Source organism: Pyrgilauda ruficollis, unplaced genomic scaffold, assembly GCF_017590135.1.
Source record: "Pyrgilauda ruficollis isolate IOZ18807 unplaced genomic scaffold, ASM1759013v1 scaffold83, whole genome shotgun sequence".
NCBI classification, from domain to species: Eukaryota; Metazoa; Chordata; class Aves; order Passeriformes; family Passeridae; genus Pyrgilauda; species Pyrgilauda ruficollis.
The window spans coordinates 1913920-1935492 of NW_024530266.1; the positions used below are offsets into that span (position 1 = coordinate 1913920).

At 43.6% G+C, this 21573-nt stretch overlaps 1 protein-coding gene across 1 annotated transcript in view; it reads left to right on the forward strand.

Annotated features, from left to right (window-relative positions):
- Window positions 1-21573, forward strand: part of CPS1 (carbamoyl-phosphate synthase 1) — a 114976-nt gene that overhangs the window by 17874 nt on the left and 75529 nt on the right. The window contains exons 3-9 of the mRNA XM_041487729.1: window positions 1533-1677; window positions 7933-8042; window positions 11949-12093; window positions 12657-12746; window positions 13153-13209; window positions 15560-15652; window positions 21127-21216. Of these exons, the coding sequence (XP_041343663.1) occupies window positions 1533-1677; window positions 7933-8042; window positions 11949-12093; window positions 12657-12746; window positions 13153-13209; window positions 15560-15652; window positions 21127-21216 (730 nt within the window). The remainder of the gene's footprint in view (window positions 1-1532; window positions 1678-7932; window positions 8043-11948; window positions 12094-12656; window positions 12747-13152; window positions 13210-15559; window positions 15653-21126; window positions 21217-21573) is intronic.

The following is a 21573-nucleotide window of genomic DNA, read 5'->3' on the forward strand; positions in this document are numbered from 1 at the left end:
GCTGCCACATTAGGTGTGTATGTGCACAGCAGATCCCTGAAACACTGAACACAGGGTGTATGTGGTTATGCAGCTGTTTGCACCTGCAAGGTGCCACTCTGCCAAAAGGCATGGTCCATTTTCTCTGATTCCTTATGTCCTGTGTTCATGAATGGTCTCCTGGTAGAAGGAAGGGGTGAGGTTTTATGTGGATCCATCAGCTTCATGGTGCAGCCTCACTGCAGCTGCCATGGTGGAAGAAGGAAGTCAGGAATTAGCAGTTAGGGTGCTGAAACTGTCAGCATGGTTTGATTCTGGTTCAAACATGTATCCCAGGGCCCAAAGTCACTCACTGATTTTGGCAGAGAGTAAAATGGAGTGTGGAATTGCCTGTTCAGTACTGCCATAACAAGTAACCTTCCAAGTGCTGTGTATTACACTCATGACAGTTTAAAGCCAGCGTAATGTGAAATGTGACTTTGGAAGAAAGCTCTGCATGTGAGAGCTCACATGTGTTTGGATATTAAGATGACCTTTCTTGTTCAAAGTATAGGTTTTTGCAGTCCAGTCACTTACAAGTATGGCTTTGGCTTCTGGATCACTACAGACTAGAGAGAAGCAAATGGAGGAAGAGCTAACAAAATCATTTTCCATCCCCTGCATTTGTTTATTTTTGTTTGTTTGCAAAAGATGTTCTTCTTTTGCAACCTTTTTTTTTCTTTTTGTGAAAAAATTTATTTTTCATTAATTTGAGGACAGACACTACTTTGGAACCTGTGCTAGTGCCTGCTCTCCAACCACAGAATAAAGATTTCATCTTTCCATGGGATTTGGTCTTCCTGCTTCACATCCTTGTAGCAGCCACAGGCTGTCCCACAGCCAGCGCGCAGACCCCGCGTTGGGAGCTCTCAGAACCACACTGTGCACAGCCTGGCCCCTGTGTTGTTCAGAATCATGGAATGGTTTGAGTTGGAATGGGATGTTGAAAATCATCCAGTGCCACCCCCTGCCACGGGCAGGGGCACCTTCCACTATCCCAGGTTGCTCCAACCTGGCCTTGGACACTTCCAGGGATGGGGCAGCCACAGCTTCTCTGGGCAATCTGTGCCAGGGACTCCCCACCCACACAGGGAATAATTCCTTCCTAATATTTAATCCAAACCTGCTCTCTTTCAGTTTGAACCCACTCCCCCTTGTCCTGCCACTACATGCTCTTGTATTCTTGGGGTGATTTCTCTTTCAGGCTTTGCTGTCTTCCAGGTGGTGTTAAAACGCCTGTGACAGTGCTCAGAGACCAGTCTGAGGAGAAGTGTTGCAAGGGTGCCTAAGCAAGCACCCTCTGAGGAGGGGTGGGAGGAGGTGGGGCTGCACCTGGGACTTTTAATGGCAGAATAAATGGGAGGTGGAGGGCAGTGCTGTACAGTCACTTCAGTGCTCCTGCTGTGCCTCTGTGCTCTTCCCCTGTGATCTACAGGAGTATATTGTCAGCACCAAATCTTGAAGAAATCCATACAAGCAGATTTTTGTTTTCTCTTCTGCGCTTTAAACTTTAGTTACCCATCAGCGGCTTTCAAGATGACAAGAATTTTGACAGCTTGCAAAGTGGTGAAGATTTTGAAAGGCAGATTGAAGTTTTGCAATGTGTCTGCTGATCACTGGAGTTTCTCAAGGACAGGTACCAGACTGTTGAGCATCAAGGTAACAGTGAACTGCTGTTGTTTAATAGATGTGTTTGGCATGCAGAGATAACTTGCTGCAGATAACAGGGCTTACCTAGAGACATGAACCAGAGGAAATTTGTCTGAGCCCTAAGCAAGGGGGTTGCTTGGCTAAATGGTCATATTAGCTAAGCAAACACACTTTTTGTCTAGTCTGGGATGGAAGTTATAGGGTAAGTTACACCTAAAGGTGTAAGTTCAAGGTTTCAGTTAATTATTATATGGTGTTTTCTTTAGAAACACCTCACCCTTCTACAGGACTGATAGTTAACAGAGCAGATGTTTCAGTCCATATGAGAATGAATTGGCTGAATATTTAAAATTGTGCATCACTTGAGGCATGTTATTAATCCTATTGAATCCATACAGAATCCATTTTCAGTGTATTAGAAACTACAGTGGCTCTGAGGTTAACTGGAGTGGTAGACAACTCTTGTGAATGCATCAGTGTATCAACTCTTGATTTACAGGGGCTGGACCGCTCAGTTGATTTCCCCAGCTTTCTAGTGCTCTTTGCTACAGGAGCTGGAGTGAATGGGTGAAATGGGATTTTCTGTGGGAGTTCTGTAGCACTGAAGTGCTGGGTGAGTTCTGTCAGCATGCACTTTGCATTGAAAAGGCACTTTTGCACAAGTGGTATGTTGAATGAACAGTGCAATAGAATTAGTAACTGGGGGAGTGGTGTTTCAGAGAGTGGTAGGGAAGAGCGTAGAGAAACTTGGACTGCAGGTGCTGCCTTACCTGGCAGGTGGTCTGCAGGGCTGATCAGTATTGGTTCTGTCCACTGAGGTCTGTGGTTTCTCTTACCTGTACCACAGCACTCATTTTTCAGGAGTTCTCTGAGCTCCTTGCAACAGATCTGTTACTTGAAGAACAAAGTGGGAATGCATTCAAACTGACAGAAAATGTTTAGATTAGATATTAGCAATCAATTCTTTACTGCAAAGGTGGTGAGGCACTGGAAACAGGCTGCACAGAGAAGGTGTGGCTGCCACATCCCTGGAGGTGATCAAGGCCAGGTTAGACAGGGCTCTGAGCAACATTCCAGTGGAATGTGTCTCTGCTCATGGCAAAGGATTGGAACACAGTGATCTTTAAGGTCCCTTCCAATCCAAACCATTCTATGATACTTTTAAAACAAAAATTCCTCTGCAGAAGAATTCAGGATGAGGCAAGAAGTGTTCCTGCTTATACACCTTCCTTCAGCATGTGAGTTCCCAGTTTCTTTGCATTAGAGTGTGGAAGTTAAGTCTAGTTGAGAGGCAAGTGACCAAGCGGTGACCTGTGGCTGGGTTTGGTGTTCCAACCAGCCCTAGAGGTAATGGGTATTTTTGAGTAATTTAAGGAAAGATTGAAATGCAACTAAGCATGCTGGAGTTAAAGGAACATTTGGACAATACTCTCAGGCACATGGTGGGATTCTTGGGGTTTCCCTGTGCAGGGCAGGAGTTGGATGAACTTGATGAGCCTTGTGGATCCTTTCCAACTCAGGACATTCTATGATGCGTGATTATGTGTGGACTAATGGCAGTATTAGGTAATGGTCTCATTCTTCCATTATTGCAGGCTTAAATGAGCATTTAGTTGCCTTTAATTGTTTTTTCTTGCTGGGGTGTTTTAGGAAACATAACAAAATACAATGAGAACATCTAACCTGTGTATAAATTAAGTATTACACAGCATGAGGTGGTAGTTTTAGAAGAATGCCTAATAATGCTTCTCCCAAGTCTGTATTCTGTCCAGTTTAAACTCACCCTGTGTGGGGAAACACCATTGTAGGTGAGTAGTGTTAGATGTGGGGACTCACAGGTCCATATTTCCCTATTATATCCCATTCTTCCATTCTAAAGAAGAGGTGGGCATCCATGAGTGAAAGAGGGGTAGGGAGCAGACCAGAGACCCCTCAGGGCTCTCAGTAGGGATGTTTAGCATCACTGGTTTCAGGTTAATCAAGCTTGTTTAAAATTCAGGAATAGGCAGAGAGACTGCTGGCTGAAGCTCTTACTGTTTAATGCTCTTCTGAGGCCAATGTTGTTAAATGGTCATGTGAAGGTAGTATGAGCAATAAAGAGGTGGCTTGTAACAGTACAGCTGGCTGTGTAAGGAGAGGTTTGGGAGAGCTGTAAAAACCACCAGGAATGAGCTAAAAATGTGGTCAGAAATGAGATGGAGATGAGGAAAATTTTGTAAAGTGCTGGCTTTAGAAACGATTTCAGATTACTGCAAAAGGACTCTTCAAATGTATTTGAGGCAGGTGGAAAGAAATGGGACAATGACTTCAAGGAGAGAGGTGGGTGAGGAAGCTAAAGATGAGTCACAAGGTACTCCAGTCCTCGTTTTGGAGATGAAGGGGATGGAAAATGGGGCCCATTCCTATATAGATGGGGGGAACTTAGTGAACTGCTACTGTGGGGGAGAAAAAGGGGTGCTCATTTCCATGCTCCTTAGTGACTTGTGCTAGGTACCTCATCTGGCTTGGTTCACCCTTCTCCTTTGAGTTTTGTGATGGACAAATACTTGTGGCATTGTTGTGAACAGCCTTGACAAGAGTTCAAGTTGTAGGAACTGTGACTTCTCTACCACGGTACCTGTGTGGCTTTTCTTTGGCTTTGTCTTGAATGATAAAGGCATTAATCCAGTGCTTCTCCCCTGAAAACATCCTAAGCAGACACTCACCTTGACTCATCTTAACTCACCTTGACTCATTCTTTTTTCTTGCCCTGTCTTCTTCTCCCAGTGTTAGCCAGAAACAAATGTGCCAGAGCAAAATCAGATAGATACAGATAGTTATACACAGGGTTGGCAAAGAAAGTCTTGACTGTTAGCCATGGCCAGGTAGATTTCCAGCCTGTGATGGCATAGTACTCATAAGAACAGTAAGAATCAGTTTCTATCAAAGAGAAAATCACTCCTTTGTTGTTGGCTATTTGGTCTTGGGAGACTGAAATGTAGATCAGTCCTGGCACCAGCTTTTTATTGTAAAAGGAATCTTGGAGCTTTTGGGCTCTTCTATGCTTCTGATATGCCAGCTGTTCTGTAGCCAGCCAGATGTGAGCCAAGAAATGTGGCAGAGAAGTTGTGCTGTAGATCTTCTGAGATTTTGCAGATCTTTATCATCCACTTTTTAGATGGGAAGGGCTGCTCCAGCAGGGAACTAACTGGAACTAATTTCATCTGCTTTCTTTCTGGGTTTAGGTTTGTTTTTCTTTTAACTTATAAAGTGCTTTCTTTACCTGATGTGTGATGTGGGACCTGAACTAGTTGACTCTTCAAGCTGCTTTGACAAAATACACAAAATCTATCAGTGTGACATCAGCATGACCCTTCCTGTTAGCCATCTTCATCCTCAAAGCTCTTGAAGAGTTCTGCAGCCTTCCTAGAGCACAGGGCCCTCTGCTAAAGGTGAAGCTGCTGATGTGTAGGTAGAAGAAATCAGATTGCAAATGGCACATCTTACATTGAGGGGGTGTGGTAGAAACAATTCAGTTGAGATTACAACAGAGATTTATCTGAGGCTATGTGGGGATGCTTTTGAGAAGGGTGAAGACAAAAGGACCTCATGGAAGCTCTGGGGGGTTGTTTATTTCTTCCTTGTTCTTCTTTTAAAAGTAACTATGTCTCCCAACTGATCCCTGATTGAGCCAACAGGCTTTCTCTGTAGCCTGTAAATCACTTTTCACCTTAAAAACAAAACTGAAAAAACAAGGTAGGCTGGCAGCTTAGGGATATGGTAACACCTCCACTGGAATTGTAAGCAAGAAAAATTGCTTTGAGAATGCTCAATGAACCAACCACTTAATTAAGAATAATAAATCAAGGAAGGGAGGGAAACACTTGAACATCTATCCCCTGCTATAGCTGAACTTGCAGGCAGGTTATGGTTGCTCAGGGACATTTTTCTGCATTACTTGAACACTGTGTAGGGGCTCTACTAGTGTAATAAGGGCTTCTGTTGAACAGAAATGATTTCTGTGCTGTCTGGTTTAGAAGGGAGGTGGGCAGTGGTGGGAGGAAGGCCATGCAGATCCCTGCCAAGTACTTTAGTGAGGGTGTGGCTCTGAAGCTCACAGTGATTGCTCTGGAGTTTGGCCTTCAGCACTTGGATAAATCTCAATTTTTTCTGGTCATTCCACCATTGTGGACTTTATTTCCTGAAGGATTCTGCCAGGGTTGGTGGCAGGACCACAATTCAGGCAACTGCCCCAAGGTGTGCCCAGTGATGGGACACACTTGGAGCTGCTGTTTGTGTGGACTCCAAACTGTGGCCTGCAGGGAAAGGGATCCAGCCTTTAACACCAAGGCTGGGAGAAACTGAATCCAGCAATCAGTGTTCCATGTGGGCAGAGCAGGTTGGGCTTTCACCAGGCTTCCCAAAGGGCAGAGGTCCTGTCCAAAGTCCAGCTGGAGGCACCCACACCACCTCTGTGCTGTGCTTTGAGTGTCTGGCAGTTCTCTGCAGTGAGGGGCACAGGGAGATTAGGGAGCCCACCACCCTGTCATTTTAATTTGGTCTAAACCTAGGGGATTTAGCCACAAAAATTCTGTTTATAACTGGGGAGGGAGGAGATGTTGGTGTTGCTGACTAAACTGTCCAATGGTGTGGGAAGGTTCCAAAAGTTATGGCTAAATATTTGGAGAATGACTGGGTGTTTGACATTAATGAGGAAAAAATGGCAAGGCTAAAAGCATCCCAGATGCACAGAATTCAATTACTTGGCAAGGCACTTTGATTTTTAGTGTATTTTGCAGTACATTAGTAATTGATCTGTGTGGTATTTGTAACTGCTGAGGGGCTCTAAATGAATGTTTGGCATGATGGTTACAAAATGTTCAATACCAAAAATGAAATTTCTCCTTGCTGTGATTGTTCATCTGATTTACAGCTAATGGAAAGCAGCTCTCCAGCTCTTTTCTGCAGTGAATTGATCTTGATTTTTCTTTTAAAAATCCCAGTAAGAGGAATAGTTCTGTAAAAGAAACCAATATGAAGCTAAATCACAGTGAGAGCTGCTTCCTGTGGACATGCTTGGCACATCTCTTGTGGCACAGACCACTGGGATTTTTGCATTGGAGGTCACTCAGCCTGTGCCTAGGAAACAGCTGTGCTTGCCTTCCAGGAGTGGAGGTTTATCAGGGTCCTGAAAGTTCATTGTCCAAATTCTTTTAAGCCAGGAATTCATTGGCAAATTTATTTACAGCTTTGCTTACTCTTTCTCTTGCTCTGTATATCACCAATGATCCTGCTGTCTGAGGGACTCTCCCAACTCATTCTGTCATTTCTGCTGTGCATGTAGTCATTATTTATTTATTTATTAGAAGTTGGAGTTCTCTGGTGGTTTCCCATCCAGCACCTGGACAGGATAAGAAAGGTTTACTTTCCAAATGGGGCCAAAGAGGGTGGTACATTTAGTCTGATATGTGCAAAGACCCAGTTGTGATAATGAATCCCTTAAGGACATCTGTAAAACTCACTCTGTCCCACTTGCCTTGGCTGTAAAATGGTGATGAAACCTGTCAGGGATCCCTCAGTTAGTGGGGACTCAGTTCTGCTGAACCCTCTCTGGAAGAACTATGGTTTCCTCTAGGAAACCATACCTCTTCCAGAGCAGCTTCTTTCATAGCTGCTTCTTCTGGGACAATTTATGCTTATCCCTGAGGTAACTGAGACCATGAGTGTCCATCTGATCCATGAGTTCCTCTGGTCTAGTGTCCTACAGCAGAAGAGACTGTTATTTTGAATTTTGCTGTCTGTGACACCAGTTCAACTAAGCACACACCTATTTTTAGTGGCATTGCTATATGGTTGCACCAGAAGTTAAGCACCTATCAAAGGTCAGAGCTGGATGAGAGCCAGCAGAGTCAGCAGCAGGCCTTGAGCAAACACTGAGGAGGCAAGTGATCCTTTCCCTGCAGGGTTATGATGTTGGTAAATTGCAAGATGTCATACGTGGAAAAAATGAACTAAGGCATAGGGAAGGGTGATCCCACAGTAACAGCAGCACATGCTCTGCTTGCAGTGAGGTTTGCAGCTCATTAGGATAGCAATGTTTCTTAAGAGTTAGAAAGAAAAAAGGCATCAGACTGGTAAAAGAGGTAGTGTCTTGGCAGCTGGGAGTGGGAGAAGGGCAGGAATACTTACAGTGCTAGGCATGAAAGGCAGGTATCCTAGGTGCTACCTGTATAAACTTCAAGCCTTTCCTCTTGTGTTTGAGTCTCTTCATGTGCCTTTCTCTAGGTGCAGACAGCAAACTTGGTGCTGGAAGATGGGATGAAGATGAAGGGCTATTCTTTTGGCTATCCATCCTCCACAGCAGGGGAAGTCGTGTTCAACACGGGGCTGTCTGGGTAAGGCAACAGCAAATGGCATATAAGCATCAATACTTCTCTGGAAGCTTGTTGAAGTGTGAAAGCTGATTTTTCCAAGCTTGTAGGGTCCTGATCCAAGTAGGCAGTTTTCTATATGAGGCTACATTGTAGTCCAGAGGTACAGAGAGAGAATGAAAGAAGATGTCTCAGGCAGACCCCTTGTGCCAAAGCATTTGTGGTGATAAGCACCTTTAAAGGCTGGTCTAATGATGACATGAGATACATACATTCAATTCCTACTGAATTGCTGAGTCAGAGCAGAGGAGCTGTCTGTTCTCCCTCCAGTGCCCAGATCAACTGTAGAGATTTGAAGCATCTGCAGCCTTCTTGGTAATGGAACTTGGCTTCTGAGTGCAAAATTTTTAAGCCCCAGGTTGGTCACCTTTATGACCCATCTCTTATCTAATTTGTTGGCTCATACCACAGGTAAGGATGCTTTTGCATTCTGTGCCTTTCCAGCTGAAGGGCAGGATCAGATTCATGCCTCACCTAGCATGATTTTCTGTCCTCTTGAGTGGTAGAAGCCTATGGCTGACTTGGGTTGGCAGCCAAATTCTGCCAGTGCTTTTGTTGGACTGCTTAAGCAGAGGGAATCTGGCCAGAGGAATGGGGCTTTTGGTAAGGACAGGGACATGTTCTTGGGGATTTAAGACATCTCTGAAGTTGTTGATGCTTGAGCTTCTTCTGCAGTCATTCATAGCTGTCTTACCTCATCTGCTTTGTGTTCCCCAAATTATGCTCTCCTTTGGAGATCTCAGTACTCACAGGTTGAGTTTTAAAATAATACCATTGGTGAGAATGTTAAATTGCTGCAGAGGGGAATCAGTTTGCAGAGTTTTGCGTTAGGAGACAATTATTTAAGCATTTTGACAGCACTAATTACTGGCTGTGTTAATATACCTGCCAACAAGCCACTGTTTAATATAGATCAGAATGATGGAGGGCACCAGAGTTCTCTTCTCATTGATAGATTATGGGCCATAAATCTTGGCACATCACAAAACTCAAGGAGGACCTGAAGGATTAATTTCCTCTCCACATGTTACTGTGGCAGTAGAAGTTGTGTTTGTTCATTGTCTAATCATTTGGAGAGGATGCTGTGACAGGGATCTCTTCTGTGCTGGGCAGCATATGGGCATGGAGAAAACATTCAAAATGTAAGGTAGAATCTTCAGAGCCCCTTATACAGAACATGACCTTGATTGATTCAGAAAAATGGAAGGCAGGAGTTTGCAGCATGGTTCCAGAACATAAAGGTGGTAGATTCCCCTACCAGTCCAGGGGTTGCTGTCCATTGAAAGGAACCCTGTAGCTGTACCTCCTGCTCCTGCTCACAGATCTGTGTATCCAGAGGAACCCAGCTGTCCTTTCTCCCTGACACAGGAAAAGGCTGTGCCAGGGTGAAGGAGGTGCCCAGGCTGCTGGGGCATGCAGCAGTTTGTCACGATAGGGAGCTAGAGGTGAGTGCAGGGGTGCTGATAAGCCTCAGACCTGCTTTCTGTGAAGTGGGTGTTTCTGGGTGCTGAGTGGGGTCAGCATGGGCTCTGTCTGGGGTGATTAATAGGCTGCTCTGCACCCTGTCTCCTCACGTGGACCCACACATTCTGATTCATGTTATAAAAATAGGAGGCAAAGCCCTTTATGTGCATACAGCTCTCAGGCCTGAAGTAGCTGAAGCTTGATGAAATGTTGACATATTACTCTGGACTAGAAGGCCAAGAGCACTCTTAGGGGTGAAATGTTGAATTTTTGATAGAAAAGCAAGAGGATGAACTTTTCAGAAGCATTTGCTGAAAAAACCCAAAACCTACTGTTGCAGTCTTATGTTTGGCATAGGAGCAAAAAGATGAGATTTGCAATTAAGAAAGAAGAGTTACAACCCATAAAATGTCCCATGTCTGAAATGGCTCTGTAAAGGTGTTTATCTCTAATCAATGTGTGTTTTCCATGATATTCTAGTGAGAGAATGGGTTGACAGGAGTTTACTGAAATCAGGCAGACCTTTGGGCAGGCACAGCAAGGATTGGACCTTGCAGCACATTTGGAGCTGGTGTTTCCATCTGCCCCTCTGTGCTCCACACAGCATTGTTCCTGCTTAAAGGGCATTGTCTGAGCTCTGCCTGCACACCCCACCCAGACCAAGGGCCCTCTGTCCTTGTTTGCTGATCACAAATGACGTACAAAGGTTAATGACATTAGCTTTGTCAGTAACAAGTAGTCTTTTGGAGGTATAACCAATTAGCTTGGAAGGAGAGAACAATGCCCAGCATGCACGTGCCATGTGCCTGGTACCTACTGCACTTTTGGGATCACACTGCACTTTGTGTGGTTGATTACCTGCAGCTGCAAATATAGATTTGAATATCAGGAGAGGCTTACCTGAAAATATTTCCTGGCCATTGTTTATTCAACCTGTCATTTCTCAGAGCTGGCTGGTGTGCTGTGCTGTCTATATCTGCCAGCAGCCAGTCCTGCTTTTGTGACGAGTTTCTCAATGTTTGACAATTAATCTTCTGGCAGTAAGTCTGGTGTTCCATAAAAATGTCTCTTGTGCCTTGCTGATATCTGGTAGATGGCTGGAGTTACCAATTAGTATTGTTTAAACAATAATGACAATAATTTATTATATTGTGTATGGGGCAGATTCATCCTGAAGTGTCTTTATGCATTTGGCTCAATATTTGTGGGGATAACTTCATCTGTTGCTAAATTGCAGCTGGTTTTGGGTTGAAAGACAATAATTGTTTAAGGGATATTTGCAACAGTATGCTACAGAAGAAGGGAGAAAGTGAGGGAGAGTCTGTTAATTTGGAGCTGAAGAACAGGAGCGTATAGACCAACATTTACCCTATCCCTCTATATGTGGTTGAAAGTGGGACTGGATCTACTAGGTGCAGAGATGATGATACTTTGTGGAATCCTAGGTTTGGTCCTCTGCTGCAGAAGAATGTTCCACTGTTTTAGATCCAGCTTTTAGATCTGTCCTTGCTGAGAAGGGCATTCAGGCAGGTGCTTAACAAACTGCCAGGCTTCTGCTTGCGCTAATGATAGGACATGCTCTGGGGCCGTGTGAGCAGGGGTGCAGTGCTGAATCCCTAAGCACTGTCTTCAACTTGCCTTCTTCAGGGATACACAACCCAGCTTCCAAGCACTTAGGAATCTGTTCAGGTGAAGTGAATGGTGTTCTGTGGCTGGGAACATGGAGATTGCTAGAAGAGATGCCAGGCCTCTGCTGGGAGAAGCTACAGAAGTGGGACCATGGCAGGGTTGGTGACAGAGCAGGTGGCAGAGAAGGACCCAGAGTAGTGATGAGGAATCCCAAGGACTTGTCTATGTCCTTCTCCACAAAAAGAGCAGTTATAATCCTGAACATCCCAAAAAGACAAGCTCCAGAGTGTGGAAGGGACAAAGCCTGGGCAAACAGCTCTGTTGTCTGCTGGCTTTTCAGTTGGAGCCTTCTGCTGCCACTGAGAGGGGAAAGCTCTTTCAGCACAGGTAGGGCAAAGCACTGCCCAGGGAAAGGCCAGGCCAAGCTGTTATCAGTGATGCTCTGTGCAGGACTGAGATCTCCCTGCCCTTCCTGTACTTGTTTCTCATGTTAAATCAAAGGACTCTGAGTTTGTTGATAGCTTCTTGCTTTCCTTAAATGATACGTGAGAAGCCGAAGTCTTTCCTTGTTCTCCATGTCAAATGTTTAACCACAAATGGCAAAGTCAGAGCATATTCACAGATGTGTTTGCTTTTATTCTGGGAATATCTTCACATTAATACCATTTCTGTCTTTTTGTCATATGGGAATTCAGACCTGTCTTGTTTTCAGTGGTTCTTTTGTGTTCCTTTTGACTTCAGACCAATGTACTTTTCTTCTACTGTTTCTTCACCTAGATGCACTGAAGCCTTGACAGATCCCAGCTACAAAGGACAGATTCTTACCTTGGCTAACCCCATAGTTGGGAATGGTGGAGTGCCTGACACGGCTGCTTTGGATGAAATGGGCCTCAGGAGATTTCTGGAGTCTGATGGGATCAAGGTAATAGTGGGAGAGAAGCAGTGCTGATCAAAGGCTTGTGCCCAGCAGCCTAAGTGTTTAAGAGTTGACTGGCTCCCTCATAGAAGAAATTAGTGATATTCAACCTTTCTTTTTCTCCTTCTGGATATTGTCCTGTGGAGGAGTGGTGGCAAAAAATACTCCATCTTGATATCTGTACTAAGCCATGTGCCTTCTGGAAGTATCTGTTCTGAGGTGAAATAACTGTTTTATACACTAACTCCATTAGAAAATGGAGCTGACTTTTGAAATGAAAGGTTACTTAAAAGTGAAAAGTTTTCTTATTAAAAAAAATAAAAATAAACCATTTTGTCTTGTCTTAAATTTCCATCTTCTTTCTTTTGACAAGAAGTGTTTTGTCAGCTCAGTGCAATTTGCAACTTTGGTTACCAAGGCACATTCTTCTATGGATTTCCTGGTCAAAATGCCCAGATACAGTCATGAGCTAACCTGAAGTTTTTGGTGAATGAATAGTGCAAACTGAAGGTACGGGGTAAGTACAAAGGTGAACCTGCAGTGCAAAATGATGATTCTTGTCTCTACAGGTTTCAGGTTTACTGGTGCAGGATTACAGCAATGAGTACAGCCACTGGCAAGCTACTAGGAGCCTGGGAGAGTGGTTGCAAGAAGAACAGGTGAGCAATCTAGATGTAACAGCATGATGAGAACTGACCTGGATGGAAAGATGAGCTCTTTATTTTGTGCTTTTTGGAGCAGAAGCTAGATTTGAACATCTCAGCTATTTATGAGAGGGAATAGGGAGAAGAAGTGAAGAGCTGCAGTGAGGCAGCTTTGGTAAGACTGCTGCTGAGAGCCTGAGCTCCTAACACAAGGCCAGGCTGGATGGGGCTGTGAGCAGCCTGGTCTAGTGGAAGGTGTCCCTGCCCATGGCAGGGGGTGGTAAAGAGATGAGCATTAAGGTGTCTGCCAAACCACTGTTCTATGATTCTGTGACATGTTCTCATAAAAGTGATCTGGCTGCTGTCTTCTTTCCATTTTTTTAGCTGCTTGCTCTCTAACTTTTCCTTGGGTTTTCTTCAGGTGCCTGCACTGTATGGGATTGATACCAGAATGTTGTCCAAAGTAATTCGTGACAAGGTATGATCTGCTTCCCTTGATCCAGTTGCATTAACCTTGCTAATGCTGGGTCCTTTCCAAACATAGAGTAAAAATGGTACTGCTGGGCTGCTTTGACTTCAGATGCTGCTCAGATCCATGTGCTCTTCCAATGGCTTCAGTGCTGCTGGGCAATGCTCTGATCCCAAGGAGCCCCCTCTCCCTGGCTCTGCTCTGGGCTTCCTGTCCTGCACAAGTGATCCAGCACAAGATGGTGTAAATGAAAGGCCTCAGGTAGTGTCAGACCTAAGAGGTGGTAGTATCAAACACAACTCAGGAACAGTCAAAGAGAGCCACAAGTCTGTGAGGTATTGTGGATATTCGTTCACAGACAGTGGCACCTTTGGTCAGTGGAAGTTGTCCTGCCCCTCTGAGACAGAGGAATGCCTACAGTAATTCAATATGTATTCCTAACTTGGTTTTCTTTGGCTGAAGCCTGCTATTATTTTCAATAGTCATTACTTTTCTCTGTTTTCTAAGAGCTGACAATTGAAGGTCACGGGTAGGATTATGTTATGGAGTGAAGGTTAATGTGAAAGTACACTTCACACTGGCTGAAATGGTGATCAAAGGCAGTCTGAATGTAAATTTGCCTTGGAGGCTCTTATTTTCTAATGGGTTATTTGAAGCTGCTCTTTTCTCTAGGTGATCAATTTTCAGTCTGCAACCCAACCCTATGCCCCCTTTCATTCCACAGAACAAAACAGGAATGGCCCAGCTTGAATAAAAGAATATATGTAGAAATGAATTCTATTAGGAAGATTTGGCATTGTCCTGATCTTACAGATAGCACACAAGTAGAATTTAATACAATAGAAAATGGCAATATATTTTCTGCTTTCTTAAGACAATGTAGATCACCATTCCTTTTATCCAAAGTTAATATTTTGAATATTTGTCCTGTAACTTAGCAGTGTATGGTAGTGAGTCCCATTATACCATGACTTTGAGTGGTATTGGTGTATGGCTTTTATAAAAGTGCATAATGTCACTTCTTCCCCCAGTTCTCTCAGGTTGAAAAAAATCCTACTTAGTATTTCACTCTATCTCTATAAAAACTGGGAGTGAGAACAGGGCCTCCTTATGATAAATGCAGGAATAAGCAATGACTTGTTAAAGTGGACTGAAAGTAAATGCAGGGCACTATTTTGCTGAGAACAAAGGCTTTAAGAGCTTTGTCATCAGCATTTATGGAACTCACTGCATGGTGGCACTCAGAACCATGGCTCTCAAGCACCACTCAGGACCCTCATTTCCAAGAACAGGACTTGCTGAAGATGATGATTCATGTAAAGCAGCTTGGAGCAGCTTTTGGTGTAAGAAAGAAGACAGAGGATGTCAGCCACTGTCAGGGGCAAAACTCTTTCCTTAAAACTTGCCTTTATTAGTGTGCATGGCAGTGCAAGATATTGGCTGTTGCTTGCCCTAGAGAAATGGCAAGGATACTTCAGATATGGCAAGCCAGGGAAGTATCTGAAAGGAGAATCACTAAATGCAAGGAGCAATCCCAGTGTGAATACTGGTGTAATATCCACAGAGCAAGCTGAGTTTAACATGTTTGATCATGCAAGTGGGATGTGATAAATTTACCACAAAACATTGACCTTCTCTGTTTTACTTTCCCCTTCCATCCTTGAAAAGTTCTGTAATGGACACTTTGTTCCCATGTTGAGAAGAGGTTAACCCTAGATTAATCCCACTTAGTTCAGGAGTGGGGCAAAGCCAAAGCAGGGATTCTTTTTCCACTGAGAACTTCAATGAGAAGAAGGATATGCTGCTGGCAGAACAAGAGTGTCCTAGCTTCTGCCAGGTGGTAACACAGAGTAGAGCTTGCTAGAGTTGATTTTTATTTTTAACAGCTTACTCAGAAAACAGCTGGGCTGACCTGCCTCCTACATAGCTTTGCCTTACACCAGTTCTGCTGCCTTGTAGCTGTCCACAGGAGGCAGCTGAAAACCTCACAGTGGGTTTCCAAAACTAAAAAATCTTCCAACTGCTTTGTGGGTAACTCCCAGATCTACATGACAGTTATGAGGGGATCTGAATTCCGATCTTCTTGAAACACAACTCAATTTCATGTCACAACACAGCTTGCCAGACTGCCTATTAACAAATATTACTGCTGATAATGTCTCTCCCCTGAAGGAAGGGGTTTAAACAGATTTTTTTTATACCAAGGAAGGCTCATAAACTTCTGAAAATGCTAAAAATGGGTATAAACTGCCGAAACCCCATATGTAAACAGCTGTTCTGGTTGCTGGGCCTGTCAACACCTCGTCCCAGTGTTCACAGCTTTGCTCATGCTTTATTTTTTTCTGGTGTATTTCCACAGGGCACAGTACTTGGGAAGATTGAATTTGAAGGTCAACCTGTGGAGTTTGTAGACCCAAATAAGCAAAACTTAATTGCAGAAGTTTCAACAAAGGTGAGCAATTCTTCCACAGTATTAGGGCTGTACACTCCAGGTAGTAACTGCTCCTCATTTGCTCTGGGGATCAACCAGTTTTTCTAAACAATTTGGAGACGTTTTTTAAACCATGCACTGTTCTAGACCTTTGATGGACTGTTTTCTCAATATCTCTGTGGCTCCTTAGGTGTAGTGTTGGAGATAAAAAATGGTTTGTGTTGAGCTGAATGTGGTCTGAACCACACTCTGATCAGAGGATTGTGTGTTATAAAGACAGAGAAATATTGGGGATACAGTTAGACCTGGTATATAGTGGATTTTTTCAAACATAAAAAGAATTAATAAAAAGAATGGTTGCTTTCCTTAAAAATATTTTAGGAAACATCACAATACCATTTGATAATTTGTGTTGAGGTGTAATTTTGTTAGGGTGATTCCAGAAGAGATTTCTAGATGTCAAAACTGGACCACATTAGGCATACCCTATATCTAATATTACTGGAATTAGCTGCTGTGCCCATGGATCTGCAGACTGCAGTGAAGTTTTTACTTTGGTAGCTGGGCATGCAGACTGTGTTCAACTGCAAGCTGAGAAGAATGTTAGAAATCATGGGGATGTGCAGGCACACAGTTTGTGGTGACTGGGAGTGGGGCTGAGCCTCATCCCCAATGAGCTACAGCTGTGCAGGACAGGTGAATGACATTGAAGGTAACGAGCCATGGAGTGCCCGGGGCACTGAGCAACCACCAAAGGGAGCAGAGGGCACACAGGGGCAGGGCATCAACAGGAGGGGATAAAAGGCTGGGCTGAAGAACAAGAAGGGCAGATGCTTGCAGCCTTCTGAAGTGGTGAGGTGTTGAAGCCTTCTGAAATTGTGTGGAGATACTCTGTGTATTGTGGTTGTTTCAACTGTGACACGTGCTGTGACAGGGACGTAGGAAACCAGGCCCATATTAAAAAAGAGTAACTATTCTTGTACCAATGCAAGTCCCAATGTCTTAAATTGTGGCCCCTTTGGGGATTTAACTGGGGGATAAGGAATGCCCTGGATGCTTAATCCCATTAAGAAGTGAGAACTGAGTGTATGAGTCCCTTTTGCAAATTCCATGCTTGCTATGGTGTTTGCAGTTCCTTCTATATCAGTGAGGCTCTGGAAGAGCTCTGCAAATAGTTGCTTGTGTACTGTTCTGCACACAAGCCAGTGTGTTCATGGTTGGGTAAGAAGCAGTCCTGAACAGAATGGTCAGTGGGCAAGGGGGAGTTTGAAGCACTCTCCATCCAGGCTTGGATCTACAGTAGTAACTGGCACCCTGGGATGCCACTGAAATACAAAGGCTGCCTTGCACATCTCACCTTGGGAATCTCCCCAGCTCATGCCAGCACCTCCACTGTGTTTTGAGTCAGGGCCTTGGTGCTACACAGAAGGGTGGCAATTGCTTACTAAGGTTGTGATCTAGGATTGCAAGGTGTAGGTGGAGCCATTTTGTGTCAGTATCTCAGAAACAGGTAAAATTGCTGATGCTAAACTCTGCAATTACTAAGACAGAATTACTGTAAAGATGCTGAAAAATAGCTTCTTAAAGGGAGATACAATAAGATTAAGAGCACTTTGGTGGTCTTGTTATAACTTCATTTTATAGGCTTAACAAACAACTTCACATATAAAGCTGTAAATGAGGTAAGCTGTTTAATGTTGGTAAGTACTGGACATGATAATTCATCTGCTGCCAAATGGTGATTTTCATGGAAATCAGCATACAGTATGATCTGGAATCTGTTTATCTATGGTACACTAGGAGTGATTGATTTTCTTATTATATCCTGCCCCGCCCCGCCACCTTGATTAAATGCTAGTGATATAGACTGTGCTTGCTAACATTGTCTACCCAGGGCAAGGAGGGTGGAAAGCTGCCACTGTTCTGCAAGCACTCTTGTTGGAGACTTTTTTTGGTGCAAGTGATCATCAGGGTAACAGAGCAGATGAGAGATAGGTAACCAGTCCAAGCTAAAAGGTCGCATCTCTCCACACATGCAGGTCCATGCACTGCTTTTGTTCTCAGCACTAGTACCAGTAGGAGCTTTTACTCTCCTTAACCACTGGTTTGCAGCCCTCCCACATAATCCTTTCAGACTGGAACAATTTTTTATGGGCTGTGCTGTGAACAGGGAAGAGAAATTCTCTGGCTTTGGAAAGAATGTGTTTTAACAGCTCCCTGATCCAGCTCCCAGTCTAGTTTCTTAGCCAGATGCAGGGGAGAGGTCAGGTCTTTGCAGGACAGAGTGTGACAAGTGGATTGTGGAGATAGCAACGTCTAAAATCAATCTTGCTGCTGAAGGAAATGTTGTAACATATCACAGCTAATTAATTTGAGCAGAAGGAATTTTGAAAGTAAAGTCAATTAAAGTACTTGAAGTAGCATTGCCCCACAACTCCCTCTGTTCATGAGAACTGCTAAAGAGAACCTTTGAAGGAGGTCTTTGCTTCATGATATTTCGTTATTTTTTGAAGTATGGGTATTGTGAGAAATTGAGGGATCTTCAAAAGCCCCTTTTGAAAAGGACAGTGAGTTTTTCTTAGGGGTCTCTGACACAGGACACTAAACTAGTTTCTTTGAGACTTGAACACCTTAATGTTCTTGGGATTTTTGAACCCCACCATGCAGAAGCTTGAAGGACAGCAGGTAGAGGACCCATAAAATCCCTGTGCAGTGATACAGTTCCACTATGGGCTGCTGGAACTTGAACCCACCTGTGTATCAGTAACTGTGAAGGTACCATTGATGTTGTCAGGCATGGCTTCCTAGCAGAAGCCTGAAGTGATCTAACAGGACCCAGGTTCTACTCATTCTGTAAAAGGATTGCAGGATACTTTGCCATCTGATTATGTAATGTGAGCCACAAGGTGTGTTCCCATACAAAATCCTCCATTCTGTATTAACACTGCTGGCTCAGACTGAGTCACATCCTCAGGAATGGAGTAGGGATTACTGGGGATTCATGTGTGGCAGCTTTGAAGCCTTGTGGTCATGAGTTTTTCATACAGATATTAGTTTGGTCCATTTGCATATCAGGGGGTAATCCTCCAATTACAGCTTCAGGTAATGAAGTAATTTACCCCCAGTTTGCTCCCCCACAACTCACTTTTATTTGTGCTTTTCAGGGCCTGAGGCAGTAAGGTGTCCTTGAGTTACAGTCCTAGAGAGGAATTGTTTTGTCTGAATAAAACAGGAGAACAGTAGCTGACAGGCTATGGAGTTTTAGAGTTATACACTAAAGCAGTACAGGATCTGAAAAATATAAAAGCTGAATCCTAAGGCATCACTAGAAACCTCTGCATTTCAATCTCTGCAAAGATAAAAGTTCAGACAAGAACTGAGTTAGGGTAACACATGGGGAAGAGTTGCAATATTCTGCTAACAAACTTCATCTTGAATTATCTGCTGAGGGGATGTCTTTCCTTCTGGCTGGCCATATTTCTCCTTTTAAAAAATTCAGTTTATCACCCTTCATCAGCCGTATTGGACACGGATTTTAGAATCTTTTCATAAGGAGGTTCAGATGTGAAATACAGATACCAGGGAAGCTGATTAAAAGGGAAGTACTTAGTGTAAAAGAGGGGGAAAACAACTTGTTTTTTCCATGATGCCCAAGAGAAGCCACTTTGGGCAAAATACATTTGTCAATATCAGCTTTCAGAAGCTGAGTGTAACTGAAGGTAAGCACAGAGTTTGTTTTTATGAGGAAGGAGGCAGCCTTATGTGCTTATTGATGAATAACATCAATAACTGCTACCTCCAGTCACGTAGCAAGTAAAATAATTCAACAAGCTTCAGAAAGAAGCTATCCATAAATAACTCTACATTAGTGCTAGAGCTGTCTGACAATGGCACAGTACCAAGGCCACATAACTTACATTGGTTTGACTTCACTTTCTCCCATTCTGGCTGTGACCAGTAGATAACTGGGTGCACAAAGCATGACGGTCCAGATTTGGGACTGGTGGCAATTTATTTTGTGCAGTGGGTTAAGGAACAGCAGCTGGAAGAGGAGAAGTGGTGAGATAAAACTGCCAGGTCCTTACAAACACTCATGGTGACAGGCCTGGCCTGGTCTGTAGTGCCATTGTGCACAGAAGGCCACTCACTGTGGTAGTTTCTGGGGTCCCCGGGACGAAGGAGGAATGATTGAATCTGACTCCATGTTCTTAGAAGGCTAATTTATCATTTTATGATATTATATAATATCAAAGAATACGATACTAAACTATATTAAAGAATTAGAGAAAAGATATAGACCGAAGGCTTAACAAGAATGATAAAGAAAAATCATGACTGACTCCTCAGAGTCCGACATGGCAGGACCGTGATTGGTCATTAAGTAAAAACAATTCACATGAAACCAATGAAATAACACCTGTTGGATAAACAATCTCCAGACCACATTCCAAAGCAGCAAAACACAGGAGCAGCAAAATGAGATAATTATTGTTTTCATTTTCCTCTCAGGCTTCTCAGCTTCCCAGGAAAAGTATCCTGGGCAAAGAGGATTTTTCAGAAAATATCACGGTGACAACTCACAGCTGTCCCCAGCTGTGCTGGGCTTTGGTCTGACTGGGACTGGAGGGCTGGTGTGGTGTTTCATGTGATGGATCTGTAGCTTTGCTCCAGTGGCATCAGTAGGATGACTGCACTTCAGCTGAGAATCTCTCACTGGGTGTCTGGCCTATTTCTCTTGGGCTGCAGTAAGCTGTGAGAACTGCCTTTTTGCCTCACTGCTAATGAGGTGACACACAGCAAAAAAGCTTGTCATGAGCTATGGAAATGAGTGATTGCTTGGGAATTGCATTATTGCTGTTGATGCCTCAAGGAGCTGGAACAGAGGCTAGACAGAGTTAAGAGGAATAAAGTGGATTTTTATTGAATTGCCTTCAAAGGCCACACCCTGGCACACTCTGCCTGGATAGCTCCCAAATGGAAGCAAAAGAGGGCTTGGTCATGAGATCTCACATTTTTATAAGTTTTAGTCCATTTGCATATAGGAATTAACTGTCCAATTAATAGCTTCAAATTATGAAGTTGTATCCTCCTTGCTTGCTTGCCCACCCTCCTCTTTTCACGTTGCTTAAGCTTTGGGCCTGAAGTTTGAAGAGATTTTCCTTGAGTCTCCAGCTAGAATAGAATTGTTTTGTCTTCACCACCCTGTGGAAAGATCCTAGTAACACTTGATATAAAGCTAAAAGCTCCACACCAAAACAGAACAAAACCCCCTAAAACCTAAGGTATCACTGTAATCAACAGTATATAAAACAGCATTGTAACTTCTACTTTCACAGAAAGATAAAGGAAGCACTAATATCTGCAGTATTCCTGGAGATTTCCACATAAATTAAGTACCAGTTGCTGTACATTGGTGGAAAGTTATTCTGCTGCCCATCTTCTCTGTGTTTTGAGGACATGATCTGTCATTTACAACATGGTCTGTCTTTTTGTAGGAAGTCAAGATTTATGGCAGAGGGAATCCAATTAAAGTTGTAGCCGTTGACTGTGGGTTGAAACACAACATTATCCGTCTGCTGGTAAAGGTGGGTCAGTGCTTGATGTCCCTTGTTACTTGTTGGCTTTGGCAAGAGCCTCACCTGTGCTCACAAGCCTTCCTTCCACCTGGATACATGCATTTTAAAGTTAGTTGCCCTCCTGAAGTGAGGCACAATTTTTAGGATGATTTTTATGCACTGGGAGGTGTTTTCACTTGGTACAGTGTATTGAGGGGATAAGGAAGAGGATCTCTACAGCAGCCTCTCAGCCATGGGAAGAACCCCAAAAGATGAGTATTCAAAAAATGAGGCACAATTTCTCTAAAGAACAATGAGGGAAGGTCAACCCAACATTGTTAAAAATAAATAAATTGGGGGGGGGGGGGGGGGGGGGGAAATGCAGGG